At 36.7% G+C, this 25,923-nt stretch overlaps 2 protein-coding genes across 2 annotated transcripts; one reads left to right on the top strand and one right to left on the bottom strand.

The window, feature by feature from the left end:
* The first annotated feature begins 3,582 nt into the window (after positions 1-3,582).
* Positions 3,583-11,521, top strand: ccndbp1 (cyclin D-type binding-protein 1). The gene is made up of 11 exons (XM_048198727.1): positions 3,583-3,750; positions 3,928-3,987; positions 4,074-4,153; positions 4,240-4,321; positions 4,394-4,490; positions 5,438-5,511; positions 5,770-5,846; positions 5,931-6,199; positions 10,067-10,127; positions 10,445-10,491; positions 10,688-11,521. The coding sequence occupies exons 1-11, from the start codon at positions 3,663-3,665 to the stop codon at positions 10,797-10,799; spliced, it is 1,047 nt and encodes a 348-aa protein (XP_048054684.1). The 5' UTR covers positions 3,583-3,662; the 3' UTR covers positions 10,800-11,521.
* On the bottom strand, positions 11,160-25,847 carry tgm8 (transglutaminase 8). The gene is made up of 13 exons (XM_048198717.1): positions 25,159-25,847; positions 23,005-23,172; positions 21,603-21,842; positions 21,401-21,519; positions 21,177-21,305; positions 16,786-16,963; positions 16,576-16,711; positions 16,390-16,499; positions 15,059-15,301; positions 14,707-14,979; positions 13,586-13,749; positions 13,355-13,488; positions 11,160-13,272 (listed from the first exon to the last, which is right to left on the bottom strand). Exons 1-13 carry the CDS (start codon positions 25,187-25,189, stop codon positions 13,089-13,091), a joined length of 2,109 nt encoding a protein of 702 aa, XP_048054674.1. The 5' UTR covers positions 25,190-25,847; the 3' UTR covers positions 11,160-13,088.
* Between the last annotated feature and the right edge of the window lie 76 nt (positions 25,848-25,923).

Genomic DNA, 25,923 nt, shown 5'->3' on the forward strand with positions numbered 1-25,923 from the left:
TTTTTTTGCTAATGTTCCCATTAAGTTATGAAAACGTTATTTCCGAATGAACATTCCAAACATTTTTTTTTCTTGGTTATGCGAACGTTAAAGGATTAGTTGACTTTCAAATGAGATTTTCCTGATAATTTACTCACCTCCATATCATCCAAGATGTTCATGTCTTTCTTTCTTCAGTGAAAAAGAAATGAAGGTTTTTGATGAAAACATTCCAGGATTTCTCTCCATATAGTGGACTTCACTGGGGTTCAACGGGTTGAAGGTCCAAATGTCAGTTTCAGTGCAGCTTCAAAGAGCTCTACATGATCCCAGACGAGGAATAAGAGTCTTATCTAGAGAAACCATCGGACATTTTCTAAAAAGGAAATAAAAACTATATACATTTTAACCATAAATGCTTGTCTTGAACTAGCTCTCTTCTTCTTCTTCTCTATTAGGATTCTGGCAGTGTAGACGCTGCTAAGCGTATTACTGCCCTCCACAGGTCAAAGTTTGAACTAAATTTTCATAAACAATATGCTAGTGCAAGTATATAACAATTAGTTCAAACTTTGACCTGTGGAGGGCAGTAATACACTTAGCAGCATCTACACTGCTGGAATTCTAATAGAGAAGAAGAAGAGAGCTAGTTCAAGATGAGCATTTATGGTAAAACGTCTATAATTTTTATTTTTTTTTAGAAAATGACGGATCGTTTTGCTAGATAAGACTCTTATTCCTCGTCTGGGATCATGTAGAGCTTTTTGAAGCTGCACTGAAACTGACATTTGGACCTTCAACCGTTTGGAGTCCAGTGAAGTCCACTATATGGAGAAAAATCCTGGAATGTTTTCCTCAAAAACCTTCATTTCTTTTCGACTGAAGAAAGAAAGACATGAACATCTTGGATGACATGGAGGTGAGTAAATTATCAGGAAAATCTCATATGAAAGTCACCTAATCCTTTAAGGATCCTTTAATTCAATTGTATCGTTCTTCAAACATTATGGGAACGTTGCATTTGAATGTTCTCTGAAACAATTAGGAACATTTAAACACATTAGACGAACATCCAACTTGATGATGTATAGATAATGATTTTGTGCTAACGTTATTAAAGACCAGTTTGATGTAACGTTCATAGCTTTGAGAGAACCTTGCCAGAACGTTATCCAATATGCCAGAGATGAAAAATAAGTACAGTTTGGCTATATTTTATTCATAACTGGAATAGTAATTAAAAAATTCTGGACCTCAGCTTAATAAAAATATATTGTTGATGAATGTTGAAGAAATGAGACGTGATGTGACTGTCATAAGATGAAAACAAACATGTAGAACAGGACAAGAAGAGTACGTGACACGCTTATCTGAAGACTTGTGCTTGTTTTGGTTAAAGACCCTCTAATTCAAAGCCTTCAGTCACAAAGACCGCAAAACACTGAAAGATAAGAACCGGATGGCTTTAACGGCGGCCTTTCTCAACAACATCTGATAAGCTGTGATACAGTCAATGAACAGCTGTGTGTTATTCAACAGTTTGTGTCTCACTTCAGTTATTAATCAAACTCTGCTGGAGATTTCTGTGTCATATAGAGATGGATGAGTCAAAATGCCTAAGATATAAAGCAGAAGAATTAAAAATGATGACAAAACATGACAGTGAGTGAATGTAATGTACATGAAATATGCTTCAAAATCACTGAAACAAGAGCAAACACTCATATTTCGTGGGTTAAAACCTTCGTTTAGACGATCAGATGTTCTTGTTCTTTTGACGTGGATCATCTCAAATCATGCACTGAACATTCAGTTAAGAATGCAAACGAGATAATTAAATAAAATTCAACACAGGTTTGCCATCAAATGCACGAAAAACATATGAAAAACACTTTCATCCACATATAGAAGTATTAAAACATTACATGCTGCACAGCTGCAGCTGTTAAAATCTCAGCTCATTATATTTTTCTTCTTTTTTGCATTGGCTTTTTTGAGTTTTACTTACTTACCAAGAATTGAGAATAACTTCTTAATTTTGTAAATTGAAATACACTGGACAAATCAGTTGGACAAACAAAGTCATTAGTGTGCTATCATCTTTCATGCTGACTGTGACTCAGGAAGAGCAGATAAGAGCTGTAACTCTTGTGAATGAACACACATCTCTCTGATAACCTCCTGCAGATGTTTATCAAGAATAAGCAGAGGAGAAGTGAATAATATAAAGCTGCTCTGATCAAACAATGCAAGAGCAGATGTGACTGAATCCAATATGAGTATGTGTTTATGTGAGACAGACTCTGATGACACACACAATCTATAGAATACATGATGCAATTCATATGTAAGCATCTTTTTTTGGTGCCGCATCTGTTTTGGTATCTTGTTTACCAGCAGTTATGATGTGAAATCATTTACAGCATGTATGGAAGTATGAATAGTTCACAGAAAACAGCGTTTCCATGAACAGAATTCCAGCCGAGAGACTCTTGAAACTGTCAAGCCACGTTTCTATTATACAGTAGAAGTTTCATAAGCACATAACAGTGTAAAATTAATCAATTTCAGCTGTAAAGCAGCTCTAGTGTCATTTTTGAGATCAAGTCATTTGAATGATGGGAAACTGCTTCTGCTTTTGATAAATATTCCTGCTATAGTACATTGATGATATCACATAATAATAAAAATGTATTATAAATCATGTGTCATTTATAATCATATTTTGACATCCCAGGTGAAAAAATACTATAGTAATTTATAGTAAATACTATACTGTTTTTGAACCATACTATAGTAAAGTACTTGAATTAATTTATTGTGGTAATTCTATAGTTGCTGTGAAAATATAACAGCTATAGTAATATAAACAAATTACTTTACCCAATACTGTACTAAGTTTTCTACGACTTTATACTACAGTATACACTACAGTTTACTGCAGTAAAAACTAAAGTATGCTACAGTATTTATTACAGTTTATCAGTTCATTATAGTTAATACTACAGTAGCATTCATTAACGAAGTGTTGTAAATACTATACAGTATACTACAATTTACTATAGTATGGTTCAAAAACACTATTGTATTTACTATAGTATTTTTTCACTTGGGGTGGTACTTTACAGTATCATGTTTGAAAAAACATAATGATTTTGAACTGATTTAAATCATAATCCAGACTAACAGGTCAAAACAAACTGTTAAATTTGTTTCGCTGCCGTCGAGCGCCACCTGCCGTCCAAATCACTCCTGTACGCGATTAAATTGAGTCTTTTATTTGTTAATAATTAAATCTGCATATTAAAATGCAAACTCAAAAAGTAATATTTATCATTTTATTTTAAGCATTAAGTGTAGCAGTTGTTGCACGAGGCTCTAAAACATCTTCACAAAATGAACGTTTATTCAGTTTATATATATTAAAACAGAATAAACGTTCATTTTAAGCATGAGTGTTGCAGCATTGAGTTCATTTTGTGAATAAGTTTTTGTGAATTATTTTTTTAAATAATTATAAATATTCTTGTTTACATATTTATCATTCTAAATATGTAAACAAGTTAAAAATAGACCCGACGGTGCAGTGTGCAACCCCAGACTCGCTCCGGCGCGATCATCACACAAACTTAGTTCCGCTTGACGTTCGTTCCACGGATCGAGTGACAGGAGCGAACCGAGTCATGAGTGCCGATAATTCCCGTTCAGATGTTCTGCTGCCGTTAAGAAACCTCAGTAACTCGGTGAAGTGCAGCAGAGATCGAGTGAGAGGTATGATGGCATCCTGTCGCTTTATTTCACCACAGACTTTAACTGTGTTTGTGTGACGGCTAACGGCTAAATGTGTAACACATGTACAGTACTGTATAAACTATATATTAAACCCTCCAAACACACACACACACACATACAGAACTCATCGTGTTTATACTCTCTTTATGTCTTCAGATGGAGAGTCGAATGAAAGCAGCGGGACGTTCAGCTTGTCAAACTTCTGGGAGATTCTGAGTTCAGTGTTTATGAAGATTTTAATCTGAATATCATCATCATCATCATCTTCACACTGACTCACTCGTGTTCCTCTCATTTCACAGGTGAAGCTGTAAAAGCAACGTCTCAAGAAGCAACAAAACTCAGTTTAATCTTCTCGAAGCCGCCGTCGCCGTCAGAGGAGGTGCTTCTGCTCTAGAGCCCTGACTGACCTTTGACCCTTTGGTGTTTTTGTCATCTGTAATATTGTTCTGTTTCTTCTCACTCCAGGACTGTGCAAAAATAGCCGAATCTGTTCAGAAGAGCGTGTTGACCCTGTCTACGGTTTACTTCTGGTTACCGAAGAGTCAGGGTAAGTGTGACACTAACGTAATGAACTCTAAATGACGAGCACCGAATAAAGCGAATGTCCTGTTTGATGCAGGAGTTACGCTGAGGAAGGTGGTCAGAGACGCCACAGCGGAGGTGCTGGACGGACTCCATCAGCTGCTGGACGTTATTCTCTCCTCTCCTGTACAGAGGTACAAACTCATCATGAAAGGGTCTTTTCTTCTCCTCAGTGTTGTATAGCCGAGGGAAACGCTTCACAAACAAGAACAAATGTAGGCCCTCATTATCAGAGAAGAGAAGAGGTGCTGATTCAAAATTATGAGGAACATGCATTTAAAGGTTTAGTTCACCCAAAAATGAAAATTCTGTCATTAATTACTCTCCCTCATGCCGTTCCACACCCGTAAGACTTTCGTTTATCTTCAGAACACAAATTAAGATATTTTTGATGAAATCCGATGGCTCAGTGAGGCCTGCATAGCCAGCAATGACATTTCCTCTCTCAAGATCCATTAATGTACTAAAAACATATTTAAATCAGGTCATGTGAGTACAGTGGTTCAATATTAATATTATAAAGCCACGAGAATATTTTTGGTGCGCCAAAAACACAAAATAACGACTTATATAGTGATGGCCGATTTCAGAGCTTCGGAGCGTTATGAATCAGCGGTTCGGAGCGCCAAAGTCACGTGATTTCAGCAGTTTGACACGCGATCCGAATCACGATTCGTCACAAAAGATTCATAACGCTCCAAAACTTCCTGAAGCAGTGTTTTGAAATCGGCCATCACTATATAAGTTGTTATTTTGTTTTTTTGGCGCACCAAAAATATTCTCGTGGCTTTATAATATTAATATTGAACCACTGTACTCACATGAACTGATTTAAATATGTTTTTAGTACATTAATGGATCTTGAGGGAGGAAATGTCATTGCCTCACTGAGCCATCGGATTTCATCAAAAATATCTTAATTTGTATTCTGAAGATGAACGAAGGTCTTACGGGTGTGGAACGACATGAGGGAGAGTAATTAATGACAGAATTTTCATTTTTGGGTGAACTAACCCTTTAACACAATAATGATGTACATGGATATAGATAGATGTGTGATTATTGTCATGTTTTCCTTCAGTCTCTCTCAGGAGCAGCTGATGTCCACCGGAGGAGTTTGGGCCGCATGTGACCAGTTTAATCAGCTACCAAAAGGTTAGAAGGATACTAACCAGTACTAGAGTTAAGACCCGCTCACACAAAATGTCTGCATTTATTTGATCAAAAATACAGTAAAAATAGTGAAATATTATTCCAGTGTAAATCAGCTGTTTTCTATGTGAATATATAGTAAAGTGTAATTTATTCCTGTGATCAAAGCTGAATTTTCAGCATCATTACTCCAGTCTTCAGTGTCACATGATCCTTCAGAAATCATTCTGATATGATGATTTTGTCCGCTGTTCCTCACAGATAACCGCAGTGCCGTGTCGGGCGTCTTGACTTCATATGTTGGTTTGGTGAAAGATGCCCTGGAAGAAATGGAGCAGGTCAGAGAACATCTGCTAATAATGAAGATTGTATTTGTCCATTAATAAATCGTTTGAGGTTGTTTATTACTCTGTGTGTTTCAGGCTCTGGCTGAGACTCAAGACCCGTTTGGTGACGTCTTAGACGATGATGATGATGATGACGAAGGAATCGGTGGCCGTGGTAACCAGGACACGTACTGGTCAGAGTCGGACCGGCAGCTGGTCTGTCAGTGTCAGGGTCTGATGAAGGCGTCCGGAGCGAGTCTGCGCAAACTCTCCTCTGCTGTCAGAAACAACGGGGATATGGATACGGAGGAGAACATCGCGCAGTTAGACGATCTCGCAGACGCTGCTAAAGACGTCAGTCCTAGGTGGGTCGATTAAAATGTTGAATTAAATATTGATTGAATCAAACTATTAAAATTGTGGCTTGAAGTCCATGCTGTAGGTTATTCTGTGAAATATAACGTGACTGAACACAGTTTGTGACATTTAAAGAATGGATTTGATAATTCGCTTGAATGATGTTGAAATGTTTTTAATCATTTAAATGATTGTGGTCAGTTTTATTTTTTTTTGGTAATAAATAAATAAATACTTTTATTCATCAAGGAAAAAAAATGTTTTACAGTTTCCACAAAAATATGAACTGTTTTCAACATTGATAATCATAAATGTTTCTTGAGCAGCAAATCATCATATCAGAATGATTTCTGAAGGATCATGTGACACTGAAGACTGGAGTAATGATGCTGAAAATTCAGCTTTGATCACAGGAATAAATTACACTTTACTATATATTCACATAGAAAACTATGGAAGCTTGTTTCCGCCATTAAATAAAAAAATAAAAAAGGTAATTGCAACTTTTTATCTCGCAATTCTGACTTTATAACTCGCAACTCCGACTTTAAAACTCGCAACTCCAACTTTATAACTCGCAATTCCGACTTTATAACTCGCAATTCTGACTTTATAACTCGCAACTCCGACTTTATAACTCGCAATTCCGACTTTATAACTCGCAACTCCGACTTTATAACTCACAACTCCGACTTTATAACTCGCAATTCCGACTTTATAACTCGCAATTCTGACTTTATAACTTGCAATTCCGACTTTATAACTCGCAATTCCGACTTTATAACTCGCAATTTTGACTTTATAACTCACAACTCCGACTTTATAATTCGCAATTCAGACTTTATAACTCGCAATTCAGACTTTATAACTCGCAATTCTGACTTTATAACTCGCAACTCCGACTTTATAACTCGCAATTCCGACTTTATAACTCGCAACTCTGACTTTATAACTCACAACTCCGACTTTATAACTCGCAACTCCGACTTTATAACTCGCAATTCAGACTTTATAACTCGCAATTCTGACTTTATAACTCGCAACTCCGACTTTATAACTCGCAATTCCGACTTTATAACTCGCAACTCCGACTTTATAACTCGCAATTCCGACTTTATAACTCGCAACTCCGACTTTATAACTCCCAACTCCGACTTTAAAACTCGCAACTCCGACTTTATAACTTGCAATTCTGACTTTATAACTCGCAATTCTGACTTTATAACTCGCAATTCCGACTTTATAACTCGCAATTCCGACTTTATAACTCGCAATTCAGACTTTATAACTCGCAACTCCGACTTTATAACTAGCAATTCTGACTTTATAACTCGCAATTCCGACTTTAAAACTCGCAATTCCGACTTTAAAACTCGCAATTCTGACTTTAAAACTCGCAACTCCGACTTTAAAACTCGCAACTCCGACTTTAAAACTCCCAATTCCGACTTTAAAACTCCCAATTCTGACTTTATAACTCGCAACTCCGACTTTATAACTCGCAATTCAGACTTTAAAACTCCCAATTCTGACTTTATAACTCGCAACTCCGACTTTATAACTCGCAATTCAGACTTTATAACTCGCAATTTTGACTTTATAACTCACAACTCCGACTTTATAATTCGCAATTCAGACTTTATAACTCGCAATTCTGACTTTATAACTCGCAACTCCGACTTTATAACTCGCAATTCCGACTTTATAACTCACAACTCCGACTTTATAACTCGCAACTCCGACTTTATAACTCGCAATTCAGACTTTATAACTCGCAATTCTGACTTTATAACTCACAACTCCGACTTTATAATTCGCAATTCAGACTTTATAACTCGCAATTCTGACTTTATAACTCGCAACTCCGACTTTATAACTCGCAATTCCGACTTTATAACTCACAACTCCGACTTTATAACTCACAATTCCGACTTTATAACTCGCAACTCCGACTTTATAACTCGCAATTCAGACTTTATAACTCGCAACTCCGACTTTATAACTCGCAATTCAGACTTTATAACTCGCAATTTTGACTTTATAACTCGCAATTTTGACTTTATAACTCGCAACTCCGACTTTATAACTCGCAATTTTGACTTTATAACTCGCAATTCTGACTTTATAACTCGCAACTCCGACTTTATAACTCGCAATTTTGACTTTATAACTCGCAATTCTGACTTTATAACTCGCAATTCAGACTTTATAACTCGCAATTTTGACTTTATAACTCGCAATTCCGACTTTATAACTCGCAACTCCGACTTTATAACTCGCAATTCCGACTTTATAACTCGCAATTCAGACTTTATAACTCGCAATTCAGACTTTTTAAAACTCGCAAATCCGCCTTTATAACTCTCAACTCCGACTTTATAACTCAATTCGACTTTATAACTCGCAATTCAGACTTTATAACTCGCAATTCAGACTTTATAACTCGCAAATCCGCCTTTATAACTCGCAACTCCGACTTTATAACTCGCAATTCAGACTTTATAACTCGCAATTTTGACTTTATAACTCGCAATTCCGACTTTATAACTCGCAACTCCGACTTTATAACTCGCAATTCCGACTTTATAACTCGCAATTCAGACTTTATAACTCGCAATTCAGACTTTTTAAAACTCGCAAATCCGCCTTTATAACTCGCAACTCCGACTTTATAACTCGCAATTCAGACTTTATAACTCGCAATTACGACTTTATAACTCGCAACTCCGACTTTATAACTCGCAACTCCGACTTTATAACTCGCAATTCAGACTTTATAACTCGCAATTTTGACTTTATAACTCGCAATTCCGACTTTATAACTCGCAACTCCGACTTTATAACTCGCAACTCCGACTTTATAACTCGCAATTCAGACTTTATAACTCGCAATTTTGACTTTATAACTCGCAATTCTGACTTTAAAACTCCCAATTCCGACTTTATAACTCGCAATTCTGACTTTATATCTCGCAATTTTGACTTTATATCTCGCAATTTTGACTTTATTACTCGCAATTCCGACTTTATAACTCCCAACTCCGACTTTAAAACTCCCAACTCCGACTTTAAAACTCCCAATTCCGACTTTATAACTCGCAATTCTGACTTTATATCTCGCAATTTTGACTTTATTACTCGCAATTCCGACTTTATAACTCCCAACTCCGACTTTAAAACTCGCAACTCCGACTTTATAACTCGCAATTCTGACTTTATAACTCGCAATTCTGACTTTATAACTCGCAATTCCGACTTTATAACTCGCAATTCAGACTTTATAACTCGCAATTCAGACTTTATAACTCGCAACTCCGACTTTATAACTAGCAATTCTGACTTTATAACTCGCAATTCCGACTTTAAAACTCGCAATTCCGACTTTAAAACTCGCAATTCTGACTTTAAAACTCGCAACTCCGACTTTAAAACTCCCAATTCCGACTTTAAAACTCCCAATTCCGACTTTATAACTCGCAATTCTGACTTTATATCTCGCAATTTTGACTTTATAACTCGTAATTCTGACTTTATATCTTGTAATTCTGAGAAAAAAAGTCAGAATTGTGAGATAAGAAGTTATCATGGCGGATATGAGCTTCCATAGAAAACAGCTATTGGAATAATATTTCACAATTTTTACTGTATTTTTTTTATACATTTCTTACCAACCCTATGAAAGGTAGCATAAGTGTTGTTTCTGATTGGTTTAGAGTTTCTAGTGGTCTCACATGATGTTGAACACTCATAATTTCCGCTCACAGTGCGTGTTTTACCCTACAGCTCTCTGTGCCACACCAAACATCCACCCTGCCAAACCTCCTCATGGCACAGTGACGGTGATAATAATGACAGCTTGTTTTGTGTGTTTTCAGCGTCGATGACCTCGCCCTCAGTCTCTACCCCCCTGTGGACCGCCCGGCTGTCAATAATAACGTAAGTCTCGACAGATCGCTCACTCTCGCCTAGCTTTATCACGCACAGGGGACGTGTTCAGACGAGTCCCTCGGCTCTGTTGGCCGGTGCCCAGAATGACATGTTTCATCTGTCACATTATTGATGGCATCACCGGGACGCAGCGGTGTGTGTTTTCAGGTGTGCCAGTTCATTAGTCATGAGTTACAGGTGAGTCGTGGGCGTCGTTGTTGACGTACATTTTCAACAAATGATCCAGTTAAGTCGGGGTTCATGTGTTTGGATTCTTAGGATCATGGCAAAGTTTCCAGTGCTAATGAATGATGTGATTGTTGTAGGTGTGTAAACTGGCTTGTGTGCTGAAGAAAGTGCTGGAGATCACCAGGTAAGTCACTGGTTAAGTCTGATAATCACTAGTTTGCCTGCGGTTTACTAAATGTAATTATTTTTATTAGGTCCAGAGCACAGTCACACGATTGTTTCTATTTGATTCTTCCACCCTTCATCATTTTTCCCACATCAGTCACATTTCTCTCCCCTCCTCGTGTAATGAAGCATCTGAACTTCTCCTCTTCCATCAGGTCCAGTCATGTTTGCGTGGAGGCCGATATCTCCTGGGTGGAGTTTCTGAACGGAGCCGTTGAACACAACCTGGAGAAGGTCAAATCGCTGCTGCATGACTGCGGCTCATAGCAGCGAGATTCATCGTCAACAACACAACCCGCCAGTATCTGCTCAGACAAACCAGCTCCCAGTGCTTTTACTGCTCTCGCAGAAGAGCGTCACGGATGCTGACGGATTCCAAACAGCAGAAAGTGTTTTATATGGAATCTGGAACTTTCCCTTACTTTCACAAAAGCCATGAATTAGTCCATCTTTCTAAGCGATGTTGTAATTCATGATGTTCACAGTAGTTTGACCTCTGAAATGATGAAATCTATTTTGAATATATAGTGTTATTCATAAAAACTCCATGTCTGAGTGTAAGATTCTCTTTCTGTAAGCGCTCAAGTGTTTTTAGCACAAAACCACCTTTATTAAATCCACAATGACTTTTGCTTTAAATGTTTATTTATTCAGATTGAACACAGCTGGACAAATAACCCTTTAAACTTTAAATATAAATTACATAATATAGCTGCAAGCATCAGTTAAGGGTCCAAACACAACAGAAGCAAGGAAGCTACTAGCAGACAAAGACTTCCATAATAGACTATGATAAGAACCGAGACAAAGACGCTGCATGTCAATTTTGAAGTTTTCATATTTTGTTCAATTGTAGCGCCACCAAGTGGCACAGTCCCACCACTTTTTTTGTGTCCCCATACATAAGCGTGTCAAATTTGGTGAAAATATGTAATTATGTTTAAGAGTTATAAACATATGTATGAACATAAAATATTACCAACACCTGACTTTGATTGCATTTTTTGCCACTTTCTATCAAAATTTTGACATTTGGCCTTTAGTGTTTCTGATTTTTGTACGGTGGTTTCGTCTTGATTGGACTAACGGTTTCAAAGATATTCGTAAACAAACAATGTTGTGTAAACATTAAATCACAATGTTGCACTAACTAAGGCGAAACCTAGCATGTTTGGCATCGTTGGACTTGGCAAGGATTCAGGAGTCTAAGGAAATGAGATCTCATGAAAATAAGTAGCCACATCCAAAGTTAGAAGCATATAAATACTTTTCACCACTAGGTGGTGCTGGTCTGAAACTTCTCAGACTCTTTCAGGGCATCATGCTTATAACCCATACAGAGTTTCGTAAAGATACGCTAATGCGTTCATAAAATACAGCATTTTATTACAAAATTCAAAATGGCTGATGCCCAAAATGGCCGATATGGACAAATCTAATGAGCCCAGTTTAAGATTTTTGGGTAAACCATTCAGATGTTATAAGCAAAAATATAAATTTTCTTATCTCCGGACCAGCAGGTGGCGCTGCACCGAAACGCAGCATGTAGCCTCAAGTCATGCTTGTGATGACATATAGTGTTGTCAAGTCCGCGGTTTTCCCGCTACTTTTACACTGTTGCCGTGGGTTGTTTTTCATGTCCGCGGGTTGAAGCGACCCAAAATAATGCGAATGGAATGCGAATTTTACCAGGGAAGCCCTGCCAAGAAGCGAATTTTACCCCCGGTACTCGATTTTTACCGTGGGAATGTGATTGGGCTACTTTTGAGGAGCAATTGGGCGTGTTTTGTTGTGAAAACCTGGCAACCCTGATGACGTACCAAGTTTGGTCTAAATACGATGATGCGTTGCGGAGATGCGGCCTGATGTCTATTTTTGCAAGCTCTACTTAAAATTTATTTGCACGTTTTTCAAAAACGGTTTGAGAAATCTGCTTGAATTCCACAACTGAAGATAATCTGAGCAACAGCTTTAGGAGGAGTTAGAAAAAGTAGGTTTTTCGGAAATTCTAATTTTCTGGACTGAACATGACGTCATAGGGTGAAATCGAACCGTCTTTGATCGGCAATCGAATTTTGTTTAGCTCTTACGGTTCAAAAGTTATTAGCATAAATGTGAGTGCAACTTTGGACAGTTGGTGGCGCTAGAGCGATTGAGTTAGAGACTCCAAATTTGCTATGGTGCCAGTTCAGACTGTCCTCTATCTGTGTGCCAAATTTCATGACTTTTCCACAAGCGGTTCTATGGGCTGCCAGAGCAAAGAAGAAGAAGAAGAAGAAGACCTACAACAGGTACACACCTAAAAATAATTCAAGCAAATATTACGTCAAAAGGGTTTGGCTGACAAAAGCCTTTAGGAAGGTAACATATAGGCCATTTAAAAGTGTATTGCAACTTTTTCATACCTATAATGCATTCTCACTGTTTTTAATGGTGACAATCATTAGATTACTGTTAATTATTTTCTTCATTATAACAGCATAAAGAAAAACATCTCTGCTTTGTTCATGCAAATAAAAGCTTCATGCAGCTGATTCTTCGTTCTTCCCAGTCGTCTCATTTGCTGAAGTTGAGGTATCCCAGAGGTGAGCTCGCGGGTCTGACGTTGATGTCCAGACTGGCTTTAATGTCTCTGAAGGTGGAGCTGTCAAAGTTGGCCACCAGTTTCCTCGGTCCGAGTCTGTAGGGTCTGAACGTCACCCTCAGCGTGATTCTCTGTCCCGGGCCGAGCTCAACGGCGCTGCAAGACACAGACAACCATCAACACACACAGCAGACGTGAATGAGAGAGTTTAGCGTGTGGAGGAGAAGCTGAAGCTCACTTGGACTTCTCGGTTTGTTTCAGCAGGCCGCTGCCGGTGAGCGTGATGGAGCAGTTCTTCAGCGCCGTGGGGAGAGGGTTCTCAAACACGACCTCTGCGTTCATCTCAGTGTCCCACAGAGGAGTCCCGCTCACCTGAGACACGTCACAGCGCTCGGGTCACAAATACACTCAGAGTGTGTGTGTGTGTGTGTGTGTGTGTGTGTGTGTGTGTGTAAGTGAAGATGCTCACAGAGATCTTGAGGGTCGGACTGTGTGGCACGATGTCTTTCTCCGCCAGAAACGTCTCTTGCGGCTCGTTTTTTCCCGTTGAGATCGCAGACACTTTGATGCAGTTGTTGTCCAGCATTTTTGGTCCGTATGCAGCGAACGGGACCGTGAAGGGAAGAGTTTGTTCTGAAACGAGCACATTTACATGATTGTGATTATTTGTGCGGCTTATACTGAATGTTGTAATGAAACCAAGTCTTGTGGGTGAATCTCTCAGAAAACATGCCTGGATCATATTAAACACTGAATTCACCAGAAATTGAATTGAATTTTACATAAAGAAAATGAAGTGTGATTTTAGGACCATTCGTGAACATGCAAAATATTAACTCAAAATCTCAGGGGGGCTTCAAGTAAATATTAGATCAAAAGGACTACAACTGGGTTAGTGACATCACAAACCTAAAATCTACATAAACCCCGCCCCCGAGAACACGCAACAAAGGGGGCGGGGCCATGTTGGGCTACTTTAGAGAAGAGGAAGAGTTGTTTTTGTAAATGCCGTCTTTTTACGCCGGACTGCTTCACAAACGAGGGTCAATTCAACACAAAAGATGAACATGACGGCACATGCTAGTGGATGAGTTGAATCAACTCCACAGCAACTACATCAATTTATCCACTAACCATTCAGAAACGTCTAAAAGTTGTAACTTCTTCCTGAGTCTCTCCATCAGTGTCGACTCCGGTTTGAACAATGTAAGGCTGAACACTTTCGTCATTTTGGCTGCGTGAGATTCTCCAGCTTTGTTGTTGTTGAGCTGTTAAAGCTCCGCCCTCTTCTGGAAAGGGGGCGGGAGCAGCAGCTCATTTGCATTTAAAGGGACACACACAAATAGGGGCAAATTTGACAAGCTATAATAAATGATCTGTGGGGGATTTTGAGCTGAAACTTCACACACACATTTTGGAGACACCAGAGACTATCTTGTGAAAGGAGCATTATTGGTCTACTTTAATACTGTCCTAAAAACTTTTCTTTATGTGAAATATAATGCTTTATTTTCTTGTAATTTCTTTGCATGTTTTCTTGTTCTGGTGTTGTTGGTGAAGGAGGCGGCACGGGTTAGTTCGCGCTCGCACCTGTGTTGGGCTGCAGTCGGATGTCAGTGGAGTCGCTCCAGACGCCGGCCACTGGGATTCCCGTGTATCTCATGACCTGAGCGCTCATCTTGAGCGACAGTTCTTGTGCGTTCTCGCTCCTCAGAATGAGCTTGAGTTTGATGTCGGCGCCGTGCAGCGGCGGCTCGTCCAGACTGATCTTCATCTGCAGGGTTGGACGAGACGTCTCGCTCGGCTTCAGGTCAGTCGCTCGCCTAAAGGCCTCGTCATACACGGCTCTCTCCTTCACAGAACCTGAGGAGCAGATGCATTGATATGAAACAGACGGTCAGATATCAGCAGCTGTGTGTGTGTGTGTGTGTGAGAGACGGACCCTCCGGGTGCTTGTACTGATCTGTGATGTCTCGTCTGCTGTTGCTGCCCACAGCTTTAGTGCTGATATTCTGCCCGACAGTTCTCGTGTCTGAGTGAATCTTCTTCTTGGAGCCGTTGGCCATGACCAACCATGTGATTTTATCTGCGTTGACCTCTGCGTACACAAAAGGCACATCGTACTTGACGTCGATGTGACCCTCCAGGATGGCCTTCACGGGCGCTGGACCGCAGCAGTAAGTGCCTGGATGTAGTGGACAGATCAGGGGTTAAATCACTCCTCTAAGGTCAAACTCATAATACTCCTGAATATTTTGCTGATGACGCTCAATCATAAATTATACATTTATAAATATATATAATTTAAATAAAACAGTCAAAATAAAATAAATAAATCATAAAAATGTAAAACTAATTTTACTAGAAAAACTAATAATCAATAATAAAAAATATATAAAACCCTTAGTAAAAATGTATTAAATAATTATTTATTACATTAAAAATAAATAATTTTAAAATAAAAGTCAAAATAAATAAATAATTAAATTAAATTATAAAAATGTAGAGCTAAAATAAAAAATAATAAAAAAATATATAAAACCCCTAGAAAAAATGTATTCACTCATAATTTATAAATTTATCTTTTAAATACAATCAAAATAAAATCATTAATTCATAAAAATGTAAAAACTAAAATAAATAATCCATATTAAAAAAAATATATAAAACTCTTAGTAAAAATGTATTTTCTTAGTAAAAATGTATTTATTTATTTTTATTTTATTTATCTTAGTAGAAATATATTCAATAATAATTTATAAAATCAAAAATAATTTTGCTTTTAAATAAAAGAGTAATAAAAGCATGCAACTAAATAAATATTATTAACATTAAAAACACTACATAAAACCCCCAGTAAAAGTGTATTAAATCACTATTTAATAATTAAAGATAAATAATTTTAAAATAAAACAATCAAAATAAATAATTAATTAAATTAATGCCCATAAAAATGTAAAATTTAAATAAATAATCTTAAAATAAAAAAAATAAAAATAAAACCCTTAGTAAAAATTTATAAAAAAATATATATAGAACAAAATAGAACACTTACTAAAAAAGATAAATAAAGATAAAGTGTTTGTCATGTGAGAATTAACTGGCATTTGAGAACCGTGAAAATGTGTTGTTAAACTCTTAAAATATGAATCTCCAGGTGGAATATTTTAGCTCAAGGACTTCAGCTGACAGTTCCTGATGAAACTGAAACATGTGATGTATGTGATGTAACACTGCTAATCTCTATATGCAGATGAGGGTGTGTCTGTGGACCTGAGCTCTTCTCCTGCGGCGTTGGGTCCAGAACCTGCCAGCCGTCGTAGAGCGAGTTCCCGGAGAGATCCGGACGCCTCATCCAGCCCTCCACCCAAACGTGGTAGTTCCTGCATCACATTCCTCACGTCAGGGATTTCAGCAATGAGACGAAATCAAACGAACTGAAGCTCAAAAGACTCTTACCAAACACTGTCCAGGTTCTTTTTGGGTCTCACGCCGTAGTCGCTGAAGAACTCGTCGACGATGAGGTTCTGATCCGTGTCGTGAGCCGACTGAAAGTTAGTGACGACGCGACACGGGATCCCCAAACATCTCAACACTACAGGAGCACAACAGAGTTCACTAAAGCCATAGTGTGTGTGTGAGAGAGTGTGTGTGTGTGTGTGTGTGTACCTGTGCACATGACCGCTGCAAACACCCAGCACTGTCCGTATTTGACCGGATGACAGTCATATTTGATCCAGCGTCTCAATATTTCCACACTGCTGCTCCAGCTGGACGGAACGACTCCTCCGATGTACCGATCGCCCCACTGACCCATCAGAACACCCTTATCGTCGTCCGAGTTTATCTAAACAATTAACAAAGAAATTAATATTCATCACTGCTTATCTGCATATGATAATGAGGCAGTTCATAATTGAGTCCTAAAATAACCCAAAATCAGGAGTTGTTTTGAATCTCAGAATAACTAATAATTCATAATTCTCTTCAGAATTGCTAGAAATAAACTCGGAATTACTAGAATGAAGTCGGAATTACTAGAAATAAACTCAGAATTGCTAGAATGAAGTCGGAATTACTAGAAATAAACTCAGAATTACTAGAATGAAGTCGGAATTACTAGAAATAAACTCAGAATTGCGAGAAACTCAGAATTGCTAGAAATAAACTCAGAATTGCGAGAAACTCAGAATTACTAGAAATAAACTCAGAATTGCGAGAAACTCAGAATTGCTAGAAATAAACTCAGAATTGCGAGAAACTCAGAATTACTAGAAATAAACTCAGAATTGCGAGAAACTCAGAATTGCTAGAAATAAACTCAGAATTGCGAGAAACTCAGAATTACTAGAAATAAACTCAGAATTGCGAGAAACTCAGAATTGCGAGAAACTCAGAATTACTAGAAATAAACTCAGAATTGCGAGAAACTCAGAATTGCTAGAAATAAACTCAGAATTGCGAGAAACTCAGAATTACTAGAAATAAACTCAGAATTGAAATAAACTCAGAATTGCGAGAAACTCAGAATTACTAGAAATAAACTCAGAATTGTGAGAAACTCAGAATTGCTAGAAATAAACTCAGAATTGCGAGAAACTCAGAATTACTAGAAATAAACTCAGAATTGCTAGAATGAAGTCGGAATTACTAGAAATAAACTCAGAATTACTAGAATGAAGTCGAATTACTAGAAATAAACTCAGAATTGCGAGAAACTCAGAATTGCTAGAAATAAACTCAGAATTGCGAGAAACCCAGAATTGCTAGAAATAAACTCAGAATTGCGAGAAACTCAGAATTACTAGAAATAAACTCAGAATTGCTAGAATGAAGTCGGAATTACTAGAAATAAACTCAGAATTACTAGAATGAAGTCGGAATTACTAGAAATAAACTCAGAATTGCGAGAAACTCAGAATTACTAGAAATAAACTCAGAATTGCGAGAAACTCAGAATTGCTAGAAATAAACTCAGAATTGCGAGAAACTCAGAATTACTAGAAATAAACTCAGAATTGCGAGAAACTCAGAATTGCTAGAAATAAACTCAGAATTGCGAGAAACTCAGAATTGCTAGAAATAAACTCAGAATTGCGAGAAACTCAGAATTACTAGAAATAAACTCAGAATTGCGAGAAACTCAGAATTGCTAGAAATAAACTCAGAATTGCGAGAAACTCAGAATTACTAGAAATAAACTCAGAATTGCTAGAATGAAGTCGGAATTACTAGAAATAAACTCAGAATTACTAGAATGAAGTCGGAATTACTAGAAATAAACTCAGAATTGCGAGAAACTCAGAATTGCTAGAAATAAACTCAGAATTGCGAGAAACTCAGAATTGCTAGAAATAAACTCAGAATTGCGAGAAACTCAGAATTACTAGAAATAAACTCAGAATTGCTAGAATGAAGTCGGAATTACTAGAAATAAACTCAGAATTACTAGAATGAAGTCGGAATTACTAGAAATAAACTCAGAATTGCGAGAAACTCAGAATTACTAGAAATAAACTCAGAATTGCGAGAAACTCAGAATTGCTAGAAATAAACTCAGAATTGCGAGAAACTCAGAATTACTAGAAATAAACTCAGAATTGCGAGAAACTCAGAATTACTAGAAATAAACTCAGAATTGCGAGAAACTCAGAATTGCTAGAAATAAACTCAGAATTGCGAGAAACTCAGAATTACTAGAAATAAACTCAGAATTGCGAGAAACTCAGAATTGCTAGAAATAAACTCAGAATTGCGAGAAACTCAGAATTGCTAGAAATAAACTCAGAATGCGAGAAACTCAGAATTACTAGTAATAAATTTAGAATTGCGAGAAACTCAGAATTGCTAGAAATAAACTCAGAATTGCGAGAAACTCAGAATTACTAGAAATAAACTCAGAATTGCTAGAATGAAGTCGGAATTACTAGAAATAAACTCAGAATTCTAGAATGAAGTCGGAATTACTAGAAATAAACTCAGAATTGCGGAAACTCAGAATTCATAATTGAGTCCTAAAATAACCCAAAATCAGGAGTTGTTTTGAATCTCAGAATAACTAATAATTCATAATTCTCTTCAGAATTGCTAGAAATAAACTCTCGGAATTACTAGAATGAAGAAACTCAGAATTACTAGAAATAAACTCAGAATTGCTAGAATGAAGTCTAGAAATAAACAGAATTACTAGAAATAAACTCAGAATTACTAGAATGAAGTCGAAACTCAGAATTACTAGAAATAAACTCAGAATTGCGAGAAACTCAGAATTGCTAGAAATAAACTCAGAATTGCGAGAAACTCAGAATTACTAGAAATAAACTCAGAATTGCGAGAAACTCAGAATTGCTAGAAATAAACTCAGAATTTGCTAGAAATAAACTCAGAATTGCTAGAAATAAACTCAGAATTGAAACTCAGAATTGAGAAACTCAGAATGCGAGAAACTCAGAATTACTAGAAATAAACTCAGAATTGCGAGAAACTCAGAATTGCTAGAAATAAACTCAGAATTGCGAGAAACTCAGAATTACTAGAAATAAACTCAGAATTGCTAGAATGAAGTCGGAATTACTAGAAATAAACTCAGAATTGCGAGAAACTCAGAATTGCTAGAAATAAACTCAGAATTGCGAGAAACTCAGAATTGCTAGAAATAAACTCAGAATTGCGAGAAACTCAGAATTGCTAGAAATAAACTCAGAATTGCGAGAAACTCAGAATTACTAGAAATAAACTCAGAATTGCGAGAAACTCAGAATTACTAGAAATAAACTCAGAATTGCGAGAAATAAACTCAGAATGCGAGAAACTCAGAATTACTAGAAATAAACTCAGAATTGCGAGAAACTCAGAATTGCTAGAAATAAACTCAGAATTGCGAGAAACTCAGAATTGCTAGAAATAAACTCAGAATTGCGAGAAACTCAGAATTACTAGAAATAAACTCAGAATTGCGAGAAACTCAGAATTGCTAGAAATAAACTCAGAATTGCGAGAAACTCAGAATTGCTAGAAATAAACTCAGAATTGCGAGAAACTCAGAATTGCTAGAAATAAACTCAGAATTGCGAGAAACTCAGAATTGCTAGAAATAAACTCAGAATTGCGAGAAACTCAGAATTACTAGAAATAAACTCAGAATTGCGAGAAACTCAGAATTACTAGAAATAAACTCAGAATTGCGAGAAACTCAGAATTGCTAGAAATAAACTCAGAATTGCGAGAAACTCAGAATTGCTAGAAATAAACTCAGAATTGCGAGAAACTCAGAATTGCTAGAAATAAACTCAGAATTGCGAGAAACTCAGAATTACTAGAAATAAACTCAGAATTGCGAGAAACTCAGAATTGCTAGAAATAAACTCAGAATTGCGAGAAACTCAGAATTGCTAGAAATAAACTCAGAATTGCGAGAAACTCGAATTACTAGAAATAAACTCAGAATGCGAGAAACTCAGAATTGCTAGAAATAAACTCAGAATTGCGAGAAACTCAGAATTACTAGAGAATAAACTCAGAATTCAGAATTAGAAATAAACTCAGAATTGCGAGAAACTCAGAATTCTAGAAATAAACTCAGAATAAACTCAGAATTGCTAGAGAAATAAACTCAGAATTGCGAATTACTAGAAATAAACTCAGAATTGCGAGAAACTCAGAATTACTAGAAATAAACTCAGAATTGCTAGAAACTCAGAATTCAGAATGAATTACTAGAAATAAACTCAGAATTGCGAGAAACTCAGAATTACTAGAAATAAACTCAGAGTTACGAGAAACTCAGAATTGCTAGAAATAAACTCAGAATTGCGAGAAACTCAGAATTACTAGAAATAAACTCAGAGTTACGAGAAACTCAGAATTGCTAGAAATAAACTCAGAATTGCGAGAAACTCAGAATTACTAGAAATAAACTCAGAGTTACGAGAAACTCAGAATTGCTAGAAATAAACTCGGAATTACTAGAATGATTGAGTCCTAAAATAACCCAAAATCAGGAGTTGTTTTGAATCCTGAACACTCGTGTGGATGTGTGTTTAGACCAGTGTCAGTTTTACCATGGCGCTGACCACTCGACTGACGTAGACGGGGTTACAGCGCGCCGAATGATCCTCCTGTGCGTCCTTCAGACACTTCGGGTTCAAATCCAGCATCTTCAGACAGATATCCACTATATCCTCCTCAAACTAGAGAAACCAGAGACATCGAGCTCACTGCATTCACGCACAAATCCGTCATATAGAGTTCATGTCGTCTTATGATACGTCTGTGCTGTTCTCACCTGACCGAAGTCCCAGCTCATGTTGGTGATGTATTCATCCACTCCCTTATACACGATTCCCTGTTCATTCATGACATACTCCTGCCTCTCCGCTTCGTTCGGCAGATACACCAGGTCATCTGGAGACAGACTCAGTGCGGTCACACTTAAACCAGGAGTGAATGCGGATTAGAGGATTAAGATCTGAAACAGACGGACGCACCTTCACACCAGGGGTTGAACAGCACCGTGACGGCTCTCTCACACCGGACGGAGCAGGAGCCGCTCCTGACCGACAGCGAGTACAGGCCGACGCAGGCGTCTGACGGACACATGACGGACAGGGTGACGCTGGAGACGGATCTGTTCAACACCTTCATGCTCCAGCGGTCACCGGGACCGCAGCGCTGCGGGTTCGTGCTGAAGGACGAGCGCGTGCGCTTCTGTTCACTCGCACCCGGACCTTCAGTACACACAGATTACTGTCAGCATGATGTGATATTAATATTAATGAAGAGCAGGACTGGAGAGTGTACAAGAGCTTGACATAATTCATGCTTTTGATTGAATTCTCTTATGCTAAAAAATACAGTAAAAATAGTGAAATATTATTCCAATGTAAATCAGCTGTTTTCTATGTGAATATATAGTAAAGTGTAATTTATTTCTGTGATCAAAGCTGAATTTTCAGCATCGTTACTCCAGTCTTCAGTGTCACATGATCCTTCAGAAATCATTCTGATATGATGATTTGATGCTCAAGAAACATTTATGATTATTATCAATGTTGAAAACAGTTCATATTTTTGATGAAACCGTCATATCTTTTATATTTCAGTTAAAAAGAACAGTGTTTATTTGAATTTTGTGAAATTATAAATGTCTTTACTGTCACTTTTGATCAATTTAATGCGTCTTTGCTGAATAAAAGTATTAATTTTTTCTTCCTTTTTAAACTTTTGTAAGGTAATGCATGACAGTTTCCACAAAAATATGAACTGTTTTCAACATTGATAATCATCAGATTATTAACAGTTGTGCTGCTTCAGATTTTTGTGGAAAAAGTTTTGGGTCAGTAAGTTTTAAAAGAAATGATGAAGTTGAAATGTTCTGAATGTTTGTAATTCTTTTAAACATTTAAATGATGTACTCTACCGTTTAAAATGTTTTTTAAAGGCTTTTATTCATCAAGGATTCATTAAATTGATCAAAAGTGACGGTAAAGACATTTATACATTTACAAAAGATTCTATTATAAATTAACGCTGTTCTTTTGAACTTTATATTTATTCATTAAAAATATGAACTGTTTTCAACATTGATAATAATCATAAATGTTTCTTGAGCAGCAAATCATCATATCAGAATGATTTCTGAAGGATCATGTGACACTGAAGACTGGAGTAATGATGCTGAAAATTCAGCTTTGATCACAGGAATAAATTACACTTTACTATATATTCACATAGAAAACAGCTGATTTACACTGGAATAATATTTCACATTTTTGACTGTATTTTTGATCAAATAAATGCAGCTTTGGTGAGCAGAAGAGACTCTTTCAGAAACATTAAAATGGTATTAATTCCTAACATTGGGCCTCATGTGTTTATGTGTGTTTTCACCCGTCTCCACAGTCATCTCGATGTCGTCTGGATTCAGACTCTCGCCGCTGAGGATCAGACTGAAGGCTTTTCCTCTGCGGATGATCAGACGCTCCGCCGTGATTTCATCTGTGTGATGGTCAGTGTTGTTTTTCACACACTGTAAATCCACTTTCATCATCAGACCTGCTGGAAACACACGGTTCATTAGTTCACTCGACTCGTTTGGTGAGTTTATATCAGAGCGCTGTCTCAGCATGAGCAGATAAATGACATATTTCATCAGAACCTGCTGGAGGTCGGGTGTGGTCCCTCCGGATGAATGAAGTCTGATAAGATCTCAGAAACATGTACTGCAGTGCCAACACTTTATTTTAGTGTCCTTGTTACACGTTACATGCACTTACTGCAGTAAAAACAGTAAATGATGCATAATTACAAGCCAAACCCAACAATTTCAGAATTGTGAGATATAAACTTGGAATTACTAGAAAAAAAACTCAGAATTGCGAGAAACTCGGAATTGCTAGCAATAAACTCGGAATTACTAGAATGAAGTCGGAATTACTAGAAATAAACTCGGAATTGCGAGAAATAAACTCGGAATTAATAGAAATAAACTTGGAATTACTAGAAATAAACTCAGAATTGCTAGAAATAAACTCGGAATTACTAGAAATAAACTCAGAATTGCTAGAAATAAACTCGGAATTACTAGAAATAAACTCAGAATTGCTAGAAATAAACTCGGAATTACTAGAAATAAACTTGGAATTGCTAGAATGAAGTCGGAATTACTAGAAATAAACTTGGAATTACTAGAAATAAACTCAGAATTGCTAGAAATAAACTCAGAATTGCTAGAAATAAACTCGGAATTAATAGAAATAAACTCAGAATTGCTAGAAATAAACTCGGAATTACTAGAAATAAACTTGGAATTACTAGAAATAAATTCAGAATTGCTAGAAATAAACTCACTGCAGTAAAAACAGTAAATGATGCATAATTACAAGCCAAACCCAACAATTTCAGAATTGTGAGATATAAACTTGGAATTACTAGAAATAAACTCGGAATTGCGAGAAATAAACTCGGAATTAATAGAAATAAACTCAGAATTAATAGAAATAAACTTGGAATTACTAGAAATAAACTCAGAATTGCTAGAAATAAACTCCGAGTTAATAGAAATAAACTCGGAATTACTAGAAATAAACTCAGAATTGCTAGAAATAAACTCGGAATTACTAGAAATAAACTTGGAATTGCTAGAATGAAGTCGGAATTACTAGAAATAAACTCGGAATTAATAGAAATAAACTCAGAATTGCTAGAAATAAACTCAGAATTGCTAGAAATTAACTCGGAATTACTAGAAATAAACTCAGAATTGCTAGAAATAAACTCGGAATTACTAGAAATAAACTTGGAATTGCTAGAATGAAGTCGGAATTACTAGAAATAAACTCGGAATTAATAGAAATAAACTCAGAATTGCTAGAAATAAACTCGGAATTACTAGAAATAAACTCGTAATTACTAGAAATAAACTCAGAATTGCTAGAAATAAACTCGGAATTACTAGAAATAAACTTGGAATTACTAGAAATAAATTCAGAATTGCTAGAAATAAACTCACTGCAGTAAAAACAGCAAATGATGCATAATTACAAGCCAAACCCAACAATTTCAGAATTGTGAGATATAAACTTGGAATTACTAGAAAAAAAACTCAGAATTGCAATAAACTCGGAATTACTAGAATGAAGTCGGAATTACTAAAAATAAACTCAGAACTGCTAGATATAAATTCAAAACAACCTTTTTACCGTTTTATTCTGTGGCAGAAACGAGCTTCTGTAACTCAGTGTAACAAAGACACCTTAAAATAAAAGTGTAACTCTTTTTCTTTATGAAGTTTATGTTTAGTTCAGATGTTTCCACTAAGAAGAAGCTGCTGCTGTTTTTAACCACAGATACTAATAAACCAGTGAACTCGTTACTCACGTCACGTCTGACAGCGTCAAACACTCAAACTGCACAGATAAACTACAGAGGACTGAAAACACTCTTCTGAAGGGTGAAGTTTAACTCGTCTCAACACTTACTGAACACTGAAATCTGAAAACATTGAATTTAAAGTCATTTATAACAAAAATCAGTTCAACTCACCCTGATCTCGGCTGCTCAGATTCTCACTCATGTTTCTTCAGATGAAAGAATGTGTGTGTGTGTGTGTGTGTGTGTGTGTTGTGCTTTATATTGTGATGTGTGTGTGTGTGTTATATGAGCCCTTCCCTGTCACTCCCACGAGCGCTGAATCCTCCCGTCACATTCATGAGTGTGACCGATTACCAAATCCAGTGATGATGAAACCGTCTGACTGATGCAGTGATCATCTCACTTATGATGGATTTACATCAATGTTGTTCCCATAATCTCCCATTAATTAGTGCGGTAACTAACAATGAGCAACACATGTATTACAGTAGTTAATAATCTTTAATGTTAGTTAATAAAAACACAACTGTTCAATGTTAGATCATGTCAGCTCAGATCCATGAAATCATATCAACAGGCTTTTTGGACATTTAAATTTAAGTCACATCACACACAGTTTAGTTTCTGCGCAAAAATGTGTTTTTGTATTAATTTGTGTTTGTGAATTTCTCTCTGATAGTTTAAAGTCACCATGAAATCAACATTGACTATTCTTATTTTATTGCAGTGTTTATTCTAAATGATTTATCGTTTCACATCATCATTGTGTTCAATTCATGCTCCTCGTAATCTTGAATCAGAATAACAGAATAATTCTGATGATAATAATTCTACATTTGTTCTTGTTTGAGAAGCGTTTCACTCGATATACGGCACAATTTCATGCTGACTTCAACACTAAGAAACAAATGAATATAGTGTTTTTCTCCACCATCA

This window comes from Megalobrama amblycephala, linkage group LG8 (assembly GCF_018812025.1).
Source record: "Megalobrama amblycephala isolate DHTTF-2021 linkage group LG8, ASM1881202v1, whole genome shotgun sequence".
In the NCBI taxonomy this organism is placed as follows: Eukaryota; Metazoa; Chordata; class Actinopteri; order Cypriniformes; family Xenocyprididae; genus Megalobrama; species Megalobrama amblycephala.